The sequence below is a fragment of the Lissotriton vulgaris genome, chromosome 3_1 (genome assembly GCF_964263255.1).
Source record: "Lissotriton vulgaris chromosome 3_1, aLisVul1.2, whole genome shotgun sequence".
Lineage (NCBI taxonomy): Eukaryota > Metazoa > Chordata > Amphibia > Caudata > Salamandridae > Lissotriton > Lissotriton vulgaris.
In genome coordinates this window covers 513,246,058-513,266,286 of record NC_141689.1, presented here as the reverse complement: position 1 = coordinate 513,266,286, position 20,229 = coordinate 513,246,058, and the positions used below count along the sequence as shown (strand labels likewise).

Here is a 20,229-nt window from a genome sequence, read left to right as displayed (position 1 = left end):
GATCTTATAGATTATATGTTTGTTAGCTCAGACCTTTTATCTTGGTTCTCCAAAAGCAAGGATTTTGCCCACAGAGTGGGGGGACCATAACACCTTAATTGCCTCTATGTTTTTACCACTCAAGGGCTTGGCATGTAACAGGAACTTGCCTTCCATTATGCAACATTCTGCGGCTGCCCTTTGCCTATTCTGGCGTAGGAATAATAATAAAGAGACACTCACAGCCCTACTCAAGTTACACCTAAACAAATATCTCTGCTGTTTGGTGGAGAAGGTATCGGATTCTATGGCCCGACACTATATTCAACTAATGCAAGCAATTAGGGACTTCATGCTTAAGCCCATTCGTATCTTAAACACAAACCCAAGATGGTTCGACAGGGCTTGTTCACTGGCAAATAGGAGGCTGAGAAAAGCCCTAAACACATGCCCCAGGAATAGAACTGAAATTTCCTTGGCACGCACCGAGTACAAAACTGCACTTGCTATTAGGAAAAATGAATTATACACCCAAGACTGGGAACTTCCGGAACTAGGGTCCAAGGGAATGGATAGCAAATCACGGTAAAACTGATACGGTCCAGGAATTCTCCCACCAATCCCCCTCTTCAAAATAATATCTCTGGCGCAGACTGGGTTACCCACTTTGCCTCCATCTACCACACTGAGGAATAGCCAATTGTGTCCACTGCTCTTCATTCCACACTGCAGTGTTCTTCCCCAGTTTTGCTAACCTTGGAGGAATTGAGTTGGCCATCCAGCACAGTAAAGGAGGGAAAGCCCCAGGCCCAGATGGGGTACCGATGGACCTGGTGAAATCCATGCCCAACATTTGGGGCCCTCTTATTACAAAAAAATTGTAACATTTCCTTTTCATCTTCTATTCCACCCTCGTGGTCTACTGCAATAATAGTCCCCATATTCAAAAAGGTAGACCGATCGTCGCCCAAGTGCTACCCACCAATTTCACTCATCAACAACATGATTAAAAACATTGGCAGAGTCATTAAACACTCTGCCCCTGTTGGCGAGTCACCATCTACCAACCCCTGTGGTAACCCTGGGAATTTGGTTCTCACTTCCAACAGACGAAGGGTTAAATGGGGGAAAATAAACAGTGCAGAAGATAATATAAGTAGAATCTATGAAGTAGCACTCCCTAACCTTGAAGAAATGGAGGATTTAATCAATCTGCCCAGACAACCGGATTTTAACGAGCAGTTAGGCCAAATTCATGACAACTTGGTGGGAGCACTTGGTGAGGTTTTTTACCCTGTGGCAGCCCCACGACGCAAAAAGACCAGAACCTCAACCTGGTACAACTCCTCTTGTAAAAAGGCTAAAACAGAGCTCATCGCCACAATTAAAGCAGGCACAGATAGGGCCAGGGTAGCCGAACTCAGGCGGGAGTACAAGGCGGCCTTGGCACTGGCAAGGTCAGAGTGGGACTGGAATCGTTGGCAGGAGCTTTCCCTAGCACTGGAAGCCAGGGATCTTAAAATTTTTTGGTCCCTGGTTAATTTTGGTACAGGAGAACCTAAAGCTGCAGTAGAGCCAAACATTGCAACCTCTGCTTGGGAAGACCACTTTGGTAAACTATATCAAGAGACCGAACAACTCACAAATGATGAAAATGCCCCAGGCGATTTATCCACCTCTGCGGCTGGTTTGGAATTCACCCTTGGGGAGGTGGTGGGCGCAATGGAGAGATTAACAATGGGGAAGGCCCCGGGACTGGATAGATTGCCTGGTGATCTTTTCAGACACCATCCGGAGATCTGGGGCCCGTACTTTTTAATTCTTTTCAATGCTATCTTGGGAGGCATGAAGATCCCCTGTACTTGGCTGGAGGCAGAGATAGTGCCCATTTACAAAATGGGTTCTCCCCTTCTCCCAGCCAACTACAGGCCGATCAGCCTTATAGATGTTCCCCAAAAAACTCTTCTCCCGTCTTCTCCTGGACCATCCTATGGATTGGATGGAGGCTAATGAAATTTTGAGCCCACTCCAGGCTGGCTTCAGGAAAAACACGTCCACCATGGACCAGATCTTCCGCCTCGTCCTCCTGTACTGGAAAACAGTGAGGATAGAGGGGGGGAGACTGTACATGGTGTTCGTGGACCTGAGGTCAGCCTTTGATATGGTCCCACGCAAGAAACTATGGGAGGTCCTACAGAAGCTGGGTGTTCCTGCACAAATACTCCATGCTATAATTAGGCTCCATGACAACAATTACGCGCAGGTTAGGTGCGGGAGGGATGGAGCATTGTCATCAAGGTTTCCTGTTCTCAGGGGGGTGAGGCAGGGTTGTGTCTTGGCGCCAACCCTGTTTTGCCTCTTTGTTAACAGCGTCATATCCCACCTGGACAATGTTAGAGACAATGACGCCCCTCTTTTGGCAGGCAGGAGGGTGCCAGCTATTATGTTTGCTGACGACACCCTCCTGCTTTCCAAATCTCCGATGGGGATACAAAGGATCCTAGATGGATTTGGTCTCTTCTGTATACAGCATGGTCTAGAGATCAATACTGAGAAGACCAAGTTCATGATCTTTAACCCATCCCCAAAGACCAGACCAAATTCCACCTTGGGCGAAGCCAGTTTGGAAAGGGTTACAACCTTTCAATACCTGGGGGTCACATTACATGAGAATCTATCCTGGGACCCCCAAATAGTAAAATCCCGGATGAAGTTGTGCCAACTTTCAGGTGCCATCCTAAAGGCTGTGAACACTTTCACCTTCAAACCCATAAGCCCGGCATTAGAGCTTTACAAAACTCAAGCTAAAGCGGCTGCATCCTATGGCAGCGAGCTTTGGGGGTATAAAGCGGGACGTGATCTGGCCAATGTGGAAAATAATTTCTTAAGACGCCTTTTGGCACTCCCTCATGGCACACCTCTGCTCCCCCTAAGATTAGATGTGGGTTTACACTCTATCGTTGTAGAATTGGAGTCAAAGCCAATAAGATTCTGGCACAGGCTATGGACCACCAGTGAGCTCGCTCATTACAGGCGCGACCTCACCCATGTAATGAGCTTGAATAAGTGCGATAGAATCCCATGGCTGGCCTTTGTTAAAAAAGAACTGTACCGGTTGAAACTGGTTGAGCTGTGGGAGGACCCAGAGCAGGGATGTCGAACTATTTCCCATAAAAATCTGGCGCAAATCCACAAGGAACATAGTTTAGCTCTTCTTCTGTCCGGTTCTACCAACGGCACTCTGACTGACCGCTTTTTGGAATTTAAGAATTCGTAAGAATTCGAAGGTTTTATGGACATTATATTCTCCATCCTAGCGAGAAAATTGTTTATACAGTGGAGGTTAGGCACTTTGCCTATAAAAACCTTCACCTGCAAATGGCTTAAGGGGGGATAGATCTTGTCCTGGATGTAACACACATGACGAGGAGGAAATTCATCTTCTTTTCTTTTGCCCTGCCTACAGGAAATACTGGCTGGTGCCCTTATGCAGGAACCTGGGATCTAGGTCTTACCTGTTTGCATATAGAATTTTAAAAACAAGCACCCTGCCCCATATTGTATTTGCAGTGGCTAAATTCATTATGGCTATGTGGCAGATAAGAAAAAAACTATTACAGGCCTAAATGTAGAACTCATGAATGTTTCTCTTAATCAGAATTATCCTTTTTAACCCTGAAACTATTCCTCCTAAAATCATGTAATTGATCCTTCCAATCAATTTTTTATCTCTGGCACAACATGAAAGCTATTTTTTATTTACTGTATTTTAAAAATGTAATGTGTTTTTCTAATGTGGATGTATAAATGTATTTTGTATGGATCTTTTATGGTCTTAAGGACCGAAATAAAGAAATTTTGCATTGGATTGGAAATGTTTTTCAGACTCAGAAGGGAACACGGTCTCATTTTGCCCATGTGATAATCACTCTGCTCAATCATTACTGCATTTTATGTTCTTTTGCAATTTGCACAGATTAGCATGACAGCACTTTCTGATACCTTTATTAAGGAGGCTAGGCCTTCGTCGCTGCAGACCTGCTCTCCTCCATTCACAATCTTTGTGCTCCACTGAAATTGTTTTTTTTGTCTGTGCCTTCCTAAAAGCAGCACTCATGGCTAGATGCACTATGTCGGGCTAGTCCCATAGAATATTACGCGCAGCATGGCATAATACACTGAACATGGTAGATACATCGGGTCCATTAGCGGGGGACAGTAGGAGCGCGTGGCGAACCCTATTGGAGGTCTTATTCTCCCGCTTCCCCCCTTCCTGCTTTTTAAATTGTAGCTTTTAACTCCAATTCGGTAACAGCACGCTGCAATTTGATCCCATTTCGCATCTTATGGTCCCTTTTAATTACGGATGTTTGAGGTATTTTCTGACATATCTTGCCAGCAGCTATTGTGCTATATTTCTATGTAATCTGATAGTCATGTTGCCCATTTAAGCATGGATCTATGATGTATTATCCAACGTGTTTGTTTCGTACCTCAAAAGTTCTTTCAGCTTTTTTAAACATTCTCATTTTATGACTATTTGTACCTTCTCATGTGTGTTTACAGTTTTGCACATTATTCTTTCATGTACTTTTATGGTCTACTGTTTTTAAGACCGAATAAAGTTTTTGACTTGAATTGAATTAAACTGCAGGTGGTCCTAATAATGCCAAACACTTATCGGGTCCAATAATATGGAGCACATAAAATCAAGGTGTTGCTAATTAGAGGTATTCTAATCCTCTGTAAAGGTCACCCTAGAGGGCACCATATAGCAATTCTAACATGAGCATTTGTTGTTGAGTTTGAGCTCCCTCGACAAGTGTTGCAAATCATGGGTCAGTGCATTCTGTACTTCTGAAGACAGCAGTCACTTTTTAACTAGTATTCGCTAGTGCACCATCCTTTGGTGTATGCATCATATCGAGAGGCTCTTTTTGTACTCTGCTTTCTTCCAAAAACTGCTTAAACCAAAGCAGAGGTTCTAGGTATGTGACAGAAAGTTACCTTGTCTTCTTGTGGCTGGACATTTAAGCTACAGATGTGCTTGTTCAAAATACATTCTGTCTATAACAGATGCAATATGTTTTGATGGCTTGTTTTTTTCTGGGCACGAGTTCATGTCTGGTTAGTTGACCAATATGAACATGGCCTTCGGTGCTGGCAGTGCAGCATACGAGGGACTGCCTGTATTTGGTCAATTTCTCTCTCTGGATAGTGATGCCAGTGTGGATTTGCAAGTGGCACAGGCAACCCAGAAGAACATTATAACGTGCTCTCCACCTTCAAGTCTCAAAAATCACAGCCTTGATATACTGTATGTTAATGTAAAATATGCTGGCCGAAGTAAAATACTATGAATGAGAATTTGCAATAAATTTGCAATACATCATACAAATGCTGGGTAAACGTGCACCTTCTGATCTTTTAAACAGTTTTGTGATATGATTTGGCAAGGACTGGACTTTGGTGTGACGGGGGCCTGGCGTGATAACCTTAGAATGCAAGTTTGACGCCTGGGAGACCCGGCAGTTGAACTTAATAATACTCATATGGAATGCAGTCTTACAACCACATGTTAGACTTGAGAGTGGATTAGTTAGTTGTGAGAATTTAGAAGAAGATATATTTTTACACATTGTCCTGTTGCTTTAGAACATTGTGTTTAACTTATTCTGAACTTTAAAAAATCAAGAACGCCTATGTAAAGCCTGACACTAAACAATAACAAATAATTCTTCCTAGTATTGGACTAGACCAGAAGCTGGTTGTCGATGATATAGAACTGAACAATTGTCCCAAAACAATGAATGAGGGCAAACAGTTTTGCATTAACTTGCTGAAAATTACCATAGATGTTAATGTTAATGTTAGTGAAACTTATAAAGGCGCGAATACCCTGAGGTGTCTTGGCGCTGGACCAGAGTAGTACCTGAAGACGACGAAAGAAACAATGCGACAAGTTTGAGAATAGCCAGGTTTTTAATTGTTTTCTGAAGGAGGAGAGGGAGTTCAACCCTCTCAAAGATGCAGGGAGAGCACTCCATATTTTTGCTACACAATAGGCCGTGCTCCGACCTCCCCAGCTAGCAGTTCGGATCTTAGGAACCAGCATTAATTTGGCGTTTGTCGATCCTAACTGCCTGCCTGGGTGGTTCCATGAGAAGATATGTTTCAAAGGTACCTGTCCTGCCCAATTCAGTGATTTATGGGCAAGGCAGAGTGCCTTAAACTTAGAACGTTGCACCACAGGCAACCAGTGGAGATTTCGTATCTCTTCTTTAAATGATTGGTACTTAGGAATTTTCAATAGAAGCCTGGCTGCAGCGTTCTGTACCATCTGGAGCTTCGTTAGATGTTGTTTCTGTAACCCAAGGTATAAACCGTTACAGTAGTCCAACTTAGGCAACACCAAGGTGGTCACCACTGTTTTTCTAAGATCCTGAGGAATAAATGGTAAGACCTTTTTAAGTTTCTTCAGCAGATAGAAGGAGGCTGAAACTATAGCATTAATTTGATGTGCATAAGTGAGACCGTTATCTATCAGAACTCCGAGGTTTTTTGCCTTCATCACTGGTTCAGGAGTCTGTCCCAGTTCAGCCGGCCACCATAGCCCATCCCATTTTGGCTGTAGATTGCCGAAGGTAACCAATTCAGTTTTATCCGAATTGAGTTTTAAACAGTGTCTTCCCATCCAGAGGCTGATTTCCCTCCTGCAGCATTGAAACTGTACTACCTGGGAAAAAGTGTTTTTATAGGCCACAACGACGATCTGTGTATCGTCGGCATAAGATGTCAATTTGAAGCCAAACTTCTGTATTAAAGATGCAAGTTCGGAGACATAAACATTGAACAACGTGGGGCTCAACGACGAGCCCTGAGGGACCCCGCAAGGAAGTACATAGTGGGTTGCCTGATAATGGTCGAGGGAAACTCTCTGCCTTCTATTCTTCAGAAAGGATGATAGTAATGTAGGACAAGGTCCCTAATCCCTAGATGTTCAAGGCGTGTGAGTAGGATGTCGTGGTGCACAGTATCAAAGGCCGCTGATAAATCGAGGAGAATCAGAACAGCGGCACCACCCTTATCCATCACTGCTCTGATCTCCTCAGTGGCCTTGATGAGAGCTGTCTCCGTGCTATACCTAGAACGGAAACCGAACTGGGATGGGTCGAGTACTTCATTCTCATCGATGAATTGCGTGAGTTGGCTATTCATACTTTTCTCAACCATCTTGGCGGGTAAAGGAAGCCTTGCAAACAGGCGATAATTGCTAGTTGGGGACGGATCTAGATTAGCTTTTTTAAGCAGATGAAGAATGATTTCATCTTTCCAGACTGCAGGAAAAATTCCTGATAAAAACATATTGTTAAAAATGTTGGTTAAGATTGGACTTACCTCCCCTGCAATGCTTTTAAGAACTGCCGGGGGACATGGATCCGAAGGGGATCCAGATTTGGTATCCTGAATGAGTTTTTCCACAAGCTCATTGGATACCTGTTTGAAAGTCAACACTCATTTTTTCTGTGGGACACAACAGTGGGATGCAGGTCAGTTGCCTTATTGGAAGTAATGGTGAAGATACTATATATATCATTGACTTTATTCCTAAATGCGCTAGCTACACTATGACATAAAGATTGGCTGCTCTCTGATAGTGGGCTATTTAGAGGAGTTGTGAGCTTCTTCACAACCTAAAACAGCTGTTTTGCTGAGTTTTTGGATGACTCTATCTGTTTAGTGAAGTAAGTCGTTTTCTCCATAGCTAAAAGATGTTTGTGATTAGCTAAGGCATGTTTATAACTCTCCTTTTCCTCATCTTCGTAGTTCACTCTCGTAGTCCCCTGCTCCAGGTGACAGCAGGGACACCTGTGGATCCAGTAGTATCACTGGCATCTCTGTGAGCATTAAATAAACCATCTATGTTCAGTGCATTGTGGTCCCATAAATGTAGTCCTGCAACTGTAAATAGCCAGTTGAGGAGAATGCAGTGCTAAAATGCAGAACTGATGTTGAAAAGAACCAATAGTTATCCATCCCAGCAGCACCGTCCTCCTATAGGTTGTCTCTGACAGAAAGCACATGTCTTCATCTACCTCTTATCTTATGTTATTTAAAATTATAATGCATGTGAAAGACCCAGGAAGGGTATCTCGGCGCAACAAAACTAAGACAGAGGAGAAGACAGATTAGGCAACAAATAAGGATGTTTTAAGAAGTTTTCGAAATGTGTAATGATCCACACATTGACATATGTGCAACTCAAGCTTATTCCAGAGTAAGCAAAGTGGTTGGCAGCCATCCTCCACAGTGCTGTCAAGGTGTCCCACCGCCATTTCTTGAATGCCATCAAGAAGTTAACTAAGAGTCAGTGAATTTCAGGGACTAAAGAGTCATGTGTGCATTTTCTAACTAATGGCACAATTATATCTCCTTAGGCTGCAAAGACATAGAACCTTCCTGTAAGGTCAGATTTCTAATCCTAGTGACAATGGGCAACGTGTTTTTTAATTAACATAGGAGCCTACCTGCAATGTTGGCACTGTGCTAAGAGCACTAACTAATGAGGTTACTTAAGTCTTCAAAACCATTAAATGAAGAGGGACGGTCATAGTGGCTAAGGTGGTAGTTGAGATCCCACCACGCTTAAAATGTGCACAAGTGTCTCCTATTCATAAATCCTCAGAAGTAAAGTAGTTAGCTGTCTTAAACTGATGGTTTGGAAATGTATTATTGATATAGTAGGGTAATTGTTGAAATGATGGATAGTAGCCACGAGGTAAACCAAAGTAGAGGTGTATTTGTAAGTTACAGGATGGTTGTTCTTCATTTCAGCTGTTAAGAGGCCCCGCCAGGAGCAGCATCTTTGCTGCTCAGCCCACTCTCTCTAACTGTCATGCCTCCAGTCCACCAGGCACACCAACATTCTACTCAGTCATCAGGCACTCCAACATTCCACACACACACTCATGCATACTGGCTGAGCAGTAGGAAATCTAATGGACACACTCAAGGGGAATGTTACATTGAACAGCTTTTTAACATGTAAATTTAATTTAATAAATTATGCATGTGGAGAGGTTAAGCAATCAGCAAGGTAGTAATGAAAGAGAAGATATTATTCCATGCCCCTTCTTCGTTAGGTTCAAGCTCATGCTGAGTGATATAATCTGGAAGATTTGAGATAGGAATGGCTGGCGATACACGCTACTGTGGGGCAGGCTCATACCGCGGTCAAAGTATCAATAACTCAAGGCTTTATATATCCAACAAGTTGCCAGTCTTTCTCATGCACTCGACATATGCAAGATCACTCAACTTAGTGAAAAGCTCCTTTCAAGAACCTTCCAGAAACTTTCCCTAAATATAACATGACGTGTTGGAGTGTAACCCATACCATTGCATAAGCTTTATTGTGATTTATCTTAAATATGAAAACATTTCACATGATTATAAAGCTGCACCACTGCAATGCCTGAAACAGTAACTTTAACTCAGAGTAGCCTTTGTTTAGAAAATACCATAGCATCCTAGCACATTTACTCTATCCTTCTCTGAAGAACTAATTTGAGGTACCAGTTAACAGTCAAATATCAAGCAAGTTGTGCTAGGTTGAAGCGCTTTCCCTGAATGTACACACACAAAAATGTCTTCAACAATGTTTTAACTTATTCCTCTATCCGAATCAGTACAGATAACACAGCGTTTCTATTCTTCTTCCAAACAAGTGTGGGCTCCACAGGTACCATTCCCACAAAGTACTAATTACATCACACAAGTGTAGGGCACGTGGGATTATGAGGCCTACATCTAGGTTGTTGGCAGCTAAAAAACTGTCTTTTTGATTTCTTTTAGCATCTTTAAGAGATGCTACTTGTAGGCTTTGTTCCATCTTGTCAATGAACTATCCCTTCTTAGGTTTTAATTGTTTGGCTTTTGTCTCCATATTTCTAAACCACTTTTTAAGCTAGTGGTTATTATTGCTTTGAATTGTTTTGAGGGTCTTTATGGCAAATGACCCCTATGTAGTTGTTGTTCGATAGGAGGAAGTCAGCATGATGTATTTCGAAGGGACGCCCTAAATACGCCCCTTCCAAATACTGAATACTGAATCAGTATGTACTCCCAAAATGGGGTTCATTCGTACATCCCAAAATGCTTTTTTGTGTTCACACACTGGCCCATTCTGCAAAAAGGTTTTTTACATCTGTCACAAGAATAGTTTCCTGATGAACTTTGATACTGTAGGAGGTTTTATGTGGAGAGTTGTCTGATATTGGATAGATTATTTTAGGGGATCTTGATATGAGACATTTATTTTCAAGATCTTTTAGGATATATTTGCTGAGTGCGAGAAGTTTTTCCTTTAAAGGATACAAGTGAGTAAAAGGAGGTGGTGATCATTCATAAATAGGTGCAAACAGCCCTCATCTGTCTCACCTCACCCTTTTTCAAACATCTACCACCAACCGGCCAGCCACTTTCATTAATTATCTAATCCACCTACAAATTTAAACTTCGGTTTACTTAACATACTGGATGTTTGCTGCTGGTGGTTCTTTTACTATAATCATTATCTCCAATAACAGATATGTTTGTTTGTGGTCAAAGAGCTCCTCTCACTGAATATTTTTGCTGGTTAGTGGTTGTGAAATGCTTGATCATCAGCACAAAGTTGGCTTTATCAAAAAGAAGGAATAGAAGAGTGCAGCTGCAACTCTAAAGGGCACCACACAAACAAATGCCGCAAGCAATTTCAGGTTCCATTTTTTCAATAGTGAATTTAGACACCGAGAGGCTTATTTACAATCAGCCTGTGCTGCCTGTACGTCACTTTTTCCCATATTAAAAGTGCTGCACCAACGGCTCAAGGTGCTCTTATTCTTAACTAAAATATGATATGTGACTTAAATTGACCAGTCGTCAGATCAGGCATTTTGCAAATATTTCAGAAACAGGTATTTGTATTAATCATACTTATGAATAATACACGACATGCTTATTTAACACATTCATTAGTATGTGTTTTACAATTTGGAGAATTGGGGTTGGATTCAGTAATGTGTCTTTGGGAGGCTCATGAAAAGGTATTTTTATCAATGAAAAAAGTAGAACAATTTAAAAAATGTGTTTCTCTAAATATGTAGTATTAACCTTCCTCAGGTAGCATCTGTTGGTCAGTGGGTCTGTTTGGTAATAACGCCCATTGAAAAGGCTCTGGCTCTGTCTAGTGTGTCCTTATCCTAAAGGGATATAGGATGAATCATGCAAAGACCTTCCTAGTGTCTCCACCTGGTAACTGTGTCCAGGAAACACTCTATGTGAGACTTGCTGTGGAGTAATAATCACACATGCCATACTCTTATTTGCAGCCCATTGCAGCAGGGAATAATGTAACTATGCACAGCACTTCCACCCCAGGGAGGGGAAAACAAATTTAAACACCCTACCTCACTATCTCAAGCCATAGAGGCTCAGGTACTCTCATGAGAATTAATACTCATTCTCTCCTTCACGATGGATGCTGATGGCTCAGTCCCTACCTGATGGTATCTAGCCATTAATAAACACAAGGAGATGATAGACGGAGCACTGAAACGTTTCAGACACTCACCCCCAGTCACAGATCTGGGTTGAATCCATCATCATTCTTTAGCTCACTTTGCCACCTCAGTTCAGACCCAGCTATATGCAAATCAGTCTTGACCCTGTGCCGCATGGGAACAGTCCAGCCCGAACTGCCAAACCAGGTCTTCACTGAACCAGAATCAAGCATCCTAGGACCGGTTTCTGGGTAACACCCTTCATCAGCCAGGCTAGCTTGAATCCAGTGGCAAAGTGAGCAAGGGATGCACGTCTGGGCATATCCTGTCAACTTAGGGTGAAAAAAGCAAACACAAGGAGATGCTGGACGGAGCACTGAAACTTTTCAGACACTCACCCCAGTCACAGATCTGGGCTGAATCCATCATCATTATTTAGCTCAATTCCCCACCCCAGTTCAGACCCAGCTATATGCAAATCAGTCTTGACCCTGTGCCTCATGGGAACAGTCCAGCCCGAACTCCCAAGCCAGGTGTTCCCTGAACAAGAAACAAGCATCCTGGGACTGGTTTCTGGGTAACACCCTTAATCATCCAGGCTAGCTTGAATCCAGTGGCAAAGTGAGCAAGGGACCTATCTTGCCATCTTGCTCATCCCTTCGAAACTCATTAGTCAGAGTAAAACAACCCTCGTTAGAGCATCATCAAGCGTTCATCCCTCTTGCCTGCTGAAGATACAGGGTTTAGCTTCAACAGTAGCCTCCTAAATCCTGGCTCTCCATTGGCTCTGCAGGACCTTCCCCTGCTGTATCCAGCATTTTGCATGCACGCTTACATACACTGTATAGGGAAAGCGGAAACCTTAAACTGGCCCTAGCTGGACCTGTGGTGATGATTATGAGACTTGAAGTACTTTAGTATTGCTGCGGATTTCATAGCCCTTTCCTGCTGCTGTCACGACAACTCCTCCCACCTTAGAAAGCCTCCTTACTGAGGTATCTTTAAACACTTTGGGGCATATTTACAATTACTGGCTCATCCCTGCAAATTAGCAGGGATGCAGCAGTAATTTTGCGCCATGCCTCCGCCACCCATGATGCGCCGCATTGTAAATGCGGTGCACCATGGGGCAAAAACGGCACAGATGCGTTACGCATCTGTGCCGTAAAGGTGTCGCATTGCTGGAGTTGCGTTGCGTGCGTGACGCAACTCCAGCAATGCTCTGGGGGGCCCATTCTACTAATGCTGCGTCAAGCCTTACGCCTGCTTCAAGCAGGGGCAGGGTTTTGACGTAGCATTGGCCTAAAAGTGACTGAGTGAAATCTTGTAGATTTCACTCAGCCACTTTTAGGAGGAGTTCCTGTGCAGGAACGCCCCCCCCCCCCTGCGCCGGAACACCTCCTTAAGGCGCAGGGCTTTACAGCGTGACGCATCTCCCAGATGCGTCACGATGTAAATAGCCCGCACCATGGCGCATCTTTTGCGCCGCCGCTGCGTCACAAAAGTGATGCAACGGCGGCGCAAAAGAGGCGCAAGGGGCTTGTAAATCTGCCCCTTTACATATGTCCTAAAATGGTTCTAAGAAGGGACTTCCTGCTGTCTTGGAAAAAACTAAGTAACACGGGTACAAATAGCCAGACACCACCGGCCCCTTTCAAGCACTGCAGAAAAAAACAGAACTATAAAGCATGAAAGTAGGAACCTTTAAAGCGTCCACTCTGTGTGATCCTCACACCACACGTCACCAATTAGTGGGCGCTCATCAACAATCCTGCTCTATTGATGTCCTGGATCTGAAAGCAGCTTCACTGGGACAATTGATGCTGCAAGGGGGGCTGGGGAGGTTCACACCTGCACCAGATGAAAAAAATCCTCCTTTGAATAAAGTGCACATTCTAATTTGCTCATATCTTTGAACCCGTTCATGTACATCTCTTTGAAGCAGACGCCCCCATGCCTGTCTAACAACAGAGCCCACATTGGTAGCACAGGCAGGATTTTGTACGCGTCACAAGTGTGGAGTAAATCCTAATTCTGAGGGTAATAGGTCTTCCTGGCCCAACTGGGATTAGGAGGCTGGGGGGTTTTCCTCTTATTCATTCAAAAAAACGCAATGAGGCTAAAATATGAAGCAATCGACCGACAAATGAGATTAATCTTCATTCAAAAAATGTCATTTCACCATGGTATTATCAATTATCTGATGCAGGAATATTGACCCGGTTAATAACAAACATGGAGCAAGCACTTAAGCACACATTGCAAGTTTTCTCTTTTTTTCAATTTCAGTTGCTTTTTTTGCTTGATTGTGCATTGCTGATTTGCTTGAAAATAACAGCTCTCTTGTCTCTCTTTTCTGTTCTTTTCAGGGAGCATAGTGTACCTTGGAATGATGGTGGGTGCTTTCTTCTGGGGCGGCCTCGCTGACAAGGTGGGAAGGAGACAGTCCCTTTTGATTTGTATGTCTGTCAATGGATTCTTTGCCTTCCTTTCATCGTTTGTCCAGGGCTATGGCTTCTTTCTCTTCTGTCGCTTGCTTTCTGGATTTGGGTAAGAGTTTCTGGTTTTTCTGCTACTTTCCTTGGCTTTGAATTGCTATCTCTGTAGTATTCGTCTTCAGCTGTATCTCACAGGCAGTGTTTGCTTCCAGTGCACATGATAACTGTGAATGAACTTCAAAGCTTTTATGCCAAGTTTCCGAAGATGGTGCGGGCCAGTTGACACTCATGTAACATAGTATCTCGCTCAACGTTAGCGGGTGAAGACTGGCAGACAAGTAGAAATGTAATAGAAATGAGACCCTGCTGGTCTAAGCTCTTGACAAATCCTTTGGACAATGTCTGAGCTTACTCTACGAAGCACACTTATATAAACCATATTTATTATTATGTAGATGTTCCACAAAACGGTTATATGTTGGAACAACGAGGTCCTCAACAACGACTACCTCAACAAAGCGGTTGTCACAACGACCGCGTCTTAACCATGATTTTTTTACCACGCATTCCTTAACCACAAATTTTAGTGGTAAAGGAATGCATGGTAAACGGAATCCCTCTCACCCCTTAAAAACGTACCCGAACCCATCCAACGCCCTAAAAACTACCCCGTAACCCCCACCCCTAAAAGCTAACCTGAACCCCTTAAAACTACCCCAAACCCCACCATTGCATAACAATACCCATCCCACAACCTAAAAACTAACCTGAATCCCTCCCAACCCCTAAAACCTAACCCAAACCTCTCTCACCCCATAAAAACTACCCTGTCCCCCACCCCCTAGAAACTAACCCGAACCCCTTAAAACTACCCCAAACTCCACCACCCCCTAACTATCTCATACCCCTCCCACCACCTAAAAACTGACCCATATCCCTCCCAACCGCTAAAAACTAACCCGAACACCACCCCCTTAAAACTACCACATACTCCCCACCCCCTAAACATTAACTCGCACCACCTAAAAACTAAACGGAATCCCTCCCACCCCATAAAAACTAACCCAAACCCCCATCACCCCCTAAAAACTAACCGGGTGCACTTAAACTACCCCAAACACCACTACCCCCTAGAAACTATCCCTTACCCCTTGCACCCCCTAAAAACGAACCTGAACCCCCACACCCTAAAACCTACCCCGCCCCCCTGCCCCCTAAAAACTACCCTGAACCTCTCCCCTCCCCTCCAGAAAATAACCTGAACCCCTCTTACCTGTCCTGTTCCTGTCCTTCGCTCCGCTCTCCCCGCACATCCCGAACACTAGGCCGACTTACCCTCAGCCACGCACATGCGTGGTTAAGGCTAAGTTGTTGTTCGGGCAAGTCGTTGTTAGGCTTGCGTGACTCTGGAACTCATTGTTCTGGAGTTGTTGTTCACGATGTTTCCCTACAAAACTCACAGGTTTAACGTATTTATCATAAGAGATTTAAAATCTGGGAATTGGAAATGTATTGAGTAGTTTACCTTTATCATCCTCACATAAAGCTGCTCTGAGCAAGAACATACGCACATATCAGTTTGTTTTCTTACACAGCTCGGTTTACTGTCTCTATTAAAGATGGCGGCCGAGATCAGTTTACTGTAGTTAGATGCATCTGCTCTACAAACAATGCCCAGCAGAGAAGCAGCCCTACTATAATAAAAATGAAACACAAGCAATTATATATAGTCACAAAACACGCAATCATTGGTTCTGAATTTAGAGCAGGTATAACTTGGAAATATATTAGAGAAACTAAAGAGTTAAAGTCTGATAATTATAAATAGATAGCAATGCCATCGAGCACTATGTTTTAATAAATGTTGCTGATTTAAGTGTCAAAATAAAATTTAAAAATGGCAGAACTGAAGATGGCTGTAGCATCGCTGGGATAGGTAGTTGTAATATCGCAATACGTGACAGGCACGTCACGACGTCAGGGTCCCATGGCCCCCGCAGTTAATAAAATATGAGAGGCGTGCTCACGTCGGCCATTTGGCGACGGAGACGACCCCTTACAGTTATACCTCAACAGTGGCTCCTGAGTATATTTTATAGTTTAGGCATCAAGCCCTTTTCCCATCACGCCCCTACCTTAAGTGTCGCACTGAGGGCCGCACGACACAACAACTGGCAACGAAGGTGGGCGTGCCCTCGTGTTGTGGTGTGGCGGCCGCAAGCGTGTCTTGGGGCTCGCGGCGCTCGTGCCCTATCTAGTGACGCCGGGTGCAGCCCGGGTCCAGCACCTGTTGCCCCTGTGAAGTGCGGTGCTCCGTTCCGCTCCAGGAGAAGAGGCCCGGCGCAAACAGGAGGTGAGCGCGCTGTGTCTAGGGCCGCTGATAGCCAGCGCGGCCTCGGCGGCTCCCTGCGGCGTCCCTGCGGCGCCCCGTGTGGTGCGTGTGAGGCTGGAGCGGCCCGCCTTTACTGCTGCCTCATTCTCTGCCTGCCAGGAATGGCTGGGTGAAGCACGGCCTGGCTGTCGGCTGTTCAGGGCAAAATGTGGTCTCGTACTGAGACCAGAGACCGGCACGGAGTTAGGCCCCGCCCCCAACAGGCCTGGAACACAGCAGCAAGTGAGGGGAAGCTACACAGTGTGGTGCCCCGAGTTGTAGCTGACATTTGCCCATTTTCACTCCAGTAGCAGAGGGGAAGGTCAGGAACAGCACCTGCCATCAGGAATAACTCCTAAAGAGGACAGGGGACAGAGAACTAAAGAACATTGGGGACACACAGTTGCTATCGGCAATCATAGTGGTGGGAGCCATACATTGCCTCAATATTGTTGGGAACCTGCGCATCTCCAGTAACGCAGTCAGCTCTGGTGCATCAGGCATACCGCTCGTCCCAGGCAGGGGACTAAGGCAGAAGAGGACCGCCATTGGCAGCGTGCAAGGAACACGTAGGTGCACAAGCGTGCCCACACACACCATGTCGCAGATACCTCCAATAGAGCCCTTCATAGTCGAAGGGTCGCCGTTGTCTCTAGCGCCCAAATGGAAGGACTGGGTGAACCGCTTACGAAGCCACCAAGGTACACAAGGATCAAAAGAGGGCGATGCTGCTCCACCTCGGAGGGAAGGATATCCACAACATTGATAAAACAATAGTGGAAACGACGCCAAAGAACCATCATTCCCTGATAAACGCTCTCAATGCTCATTTTGAGCCCATGGCCAACCAGGTCTATGAAAGGTTCATCTTTCTCCAGGCCCGACAACTCCCGGATGAATCTTTGGACACCTACCATGCAAGGTTAAAAAATCTGGCCTCCACGTGTGGGTTCCTGGATGTGACGGAGGAGATTCGCTGTCAAATCATACAAGGCTGTGTGTCCGCAAAGCTTCGGGAACGAATCCTCGAGGAATCTGGCAAGCCCCTGGCGGACAGCTTGGCTCTCGGATGCACCAAAGAGCTGTCCAAAGCTCGAGCGGCTCACATGGAGGCGGGCCACGGCCCTCCACACACTCATAAAGACCGAACGTGTCAATGCAGTGACCACCAAGCTGGCGCCAAAATGGATCAAGAAAGGGTCACGCAGTGCCCCGACAACACCTGCGGGTACATCAGCCTGCCGACTGTCCCGCGAAAGGAAAAAGGTGCTCGGGCTGTGGGCGCTTCAATCACTTCGAAAAAGTGTGCCGAGCCAAGAAATATCGCAGGCTAAGACAAAGGGTCAACGCAATACCGAGTGACATGGATGATGACGAGGAGGAAGAGAGGGTTGTGCATAAGGAGCCCTTCATTGGAACTGCCACCCGCAAAGCGCGACGCCTGCCCCAGTGTAACATCCAGGTGGGAGATCAAGAAGTCCCGGCAGTGATCGACACCGGGGCCACCATCAACGTCATGGCAGAGGCCCTCCACCGCACGATGCGACCGACCCACCATTGTGGTATTCGCATACGGCCAAGACACTCCTTTGAAAATCTTGGGGCGCTTCAAAACATCCGTGGCACATGGTGACCGGAGAGTCCACCCCAACATATACGTCACTGAAGAGGGCCAGGGCATGCTCCTAGGGTGTCGGGCTACTGAAGATCTTGGAGTAGTCTCATTTGCCTTCAGTGTCCATCAGGAATCCATACAACATCTCCTGGAAGAATTCGCTGAGGTATTCGAAGGCATCGGAAGGTTCAAGGGGAAAGAAACTGGAGGCCGCCAGGATAATTGAAAAGGTCACAGGCCCCACGCCGTGGGTTTCACCCATCGTAGTCACTCGTAAGCCCAAGCAGCCCGGAGCCGTACGCATCTGTGTTGACATGCGCCTCCCGAATGCCGCCATAAAGCGTGAGCGCCACATCACCCCGACCATTGACGATCTTATTGGAGAGATGGCGGGAGCATGTTGGTTCTCTAAACTTGATCTGCGGTCCGGCTATAACCAACTGGTTCTTGATGAGGCGTCCCGCAACATAACCACATTCTCAAAGCACGTGGGACTGCGACGCTACACCCGATTAAGCTTCAGAGTATCCAGTGCGGCGGAGGTTTTTCAGAATGTCATACAAGAGCTCATAGCCGATATCCCAGGAGTCATCAACGTCAGTGATGACATTATGATCCACGCCAAGGCATTGCCTGAACACAATGCCCGTCTCACGCTGGTATTGTGGAAATTGAGAGTTGCTGGTCTTACGCTGCATCACGAGAAGTGCGAGTTCTTAAGGACAAAGCTGCAGTTCTTCGGCTACACCTTTTCCAATGAGGGTGCCAACCCGGATCCTGACAAGGTGCGAGACATCAAGAACGCCATTGCCCCTGCAGTGTGACCGAAGTCCGCAGTTTTCTGGGAATGGTCAACTACTGCGGCCGATTCATCAAAGATCTAACAACTCTCACGCCACCACTGAGTGAGTTGATTAACGAGTTTGTTCCGTGGCAGTGGGGCCTGCTTCAATAGAAGGCCTTTGAGGACATCAAAAATGCTCTGTCAGAAGCAACCACCTTAGTCTTCTTTGACCCGGAGAAAATGACTCAAATAGCCATGGATGGCCCAGTGGACTTGGGTGCTGTCCTACTACAGATATCACGACCTGAAGAGGACTGGGCTCCGGTAGCGTTTGCAAGCAGGTCCCTCACCGCAATGGAGCAACAATATTCCCAAATAGAAAAGGAGGCTATTGCCATTCATTGGGGATGTCGCCATTTTCACTTGTATGTTTATGGGAAACCGTTTGTGGTCACAACGGATCACAAACCGCTTGTAGCCCTGTTTGCAGGAACGTCCACAAAGCCTCCGCCACGGATTGAGAAATGGATGCTGCAACTCCAGGATTATAACTGTATCAGCCAGGATCCCGCAACCCTGCGGACTATTTATCACGACATCCTCGAGCAGCCACTGACAAGGAAATGGAGGACGCTGCAGACACGGAGCAGTATGTCAAGTATGTCACCGCTCGATCCTGTCCCATTCCGCTCTCTTTGCAGGAGCTGTCAGCGGCAACTGTCCAAGATGAATGCCTCCAACGGGCCAAACGAATTCTACAGCATGGCAACTGGCACAAATCCCAGGAAGAGTGGAAAATCCTGACAGCTTCCGCTCAAAGAATTATGGAAAGTCTACATCACATGAAGGATGAACTCACTGAAGACCGGACTGGTTGCTTGCTGCGAGGGCATCGTTTGGTCATACCGACGGCACTCATAGAGAGATGTGCGCAACTAGCCCATGTCGGCCATCAAGGTATGGTCAAGACTAAATCACGGCTTCGCACGAAGGTGTGGTTTCCACTCATGGACGAACTGGTTGAGAGCATGGTGCGTTCCTGTCCTGCATGCCAAGTCACTGTGGATTTACCTCGCCCTTCCCCGGTCATGACGGAACCTCGCCCGCAGTCTCCCTGGTCCTGTGTGAGCATGGATTTCGGCAGCCTACCGGATGGACAGCACACCTTGGTAGCAGTGGATGACTATTCCAAATATCCTGAAGAGGAGATCGTTGGGACTCCCAGTGCCGCGGAAGTGATACCTAAAATAGAAAAAATCATGGCCACCCAAGGTCTGATGAGAGAGCTCCGCACAGACAACGGGCCGCTGTTTCAGGGGCAGGAGCTGTTAGAGTACCTCACTGCGCTGGGGGTACAGCATCGTCGGATAACGCACCGTTGGCCTCAAGCTCCCGCTGAAGCGTAGCGATTTATGAGGACCCTTAATAAAGTCATTCGAATTGCCCATGGCAAGAGACAATCTATTGAGTTGGCCATCTTTTCGTTCCTTCGGAGCTAC

General features: G+C 45.7%; 1 protein-coding gene across 1 annotated transcript in view; it reads left to right on the top strand.

The window, feature by feature from the left end:
* SV2C (synaptic vesicle glycoprotein 2C) overlaps positions 1-20,229 on the top strand; it is a 532,655-nt gene that overhangs the window by 211,228 nt on the left and 301,198 nt on the right. Inside the window, exon 2 of the mRNA XM_086962974.1 lies at positions 13,892-14,072. Coding sequence (XP_086819100.1) covers positions 13,892-14,072 — 181 coding nt within the window. The remainder of the gene's footprint in view (positions 1-13,891; positions 14,073-20,229) is intronic.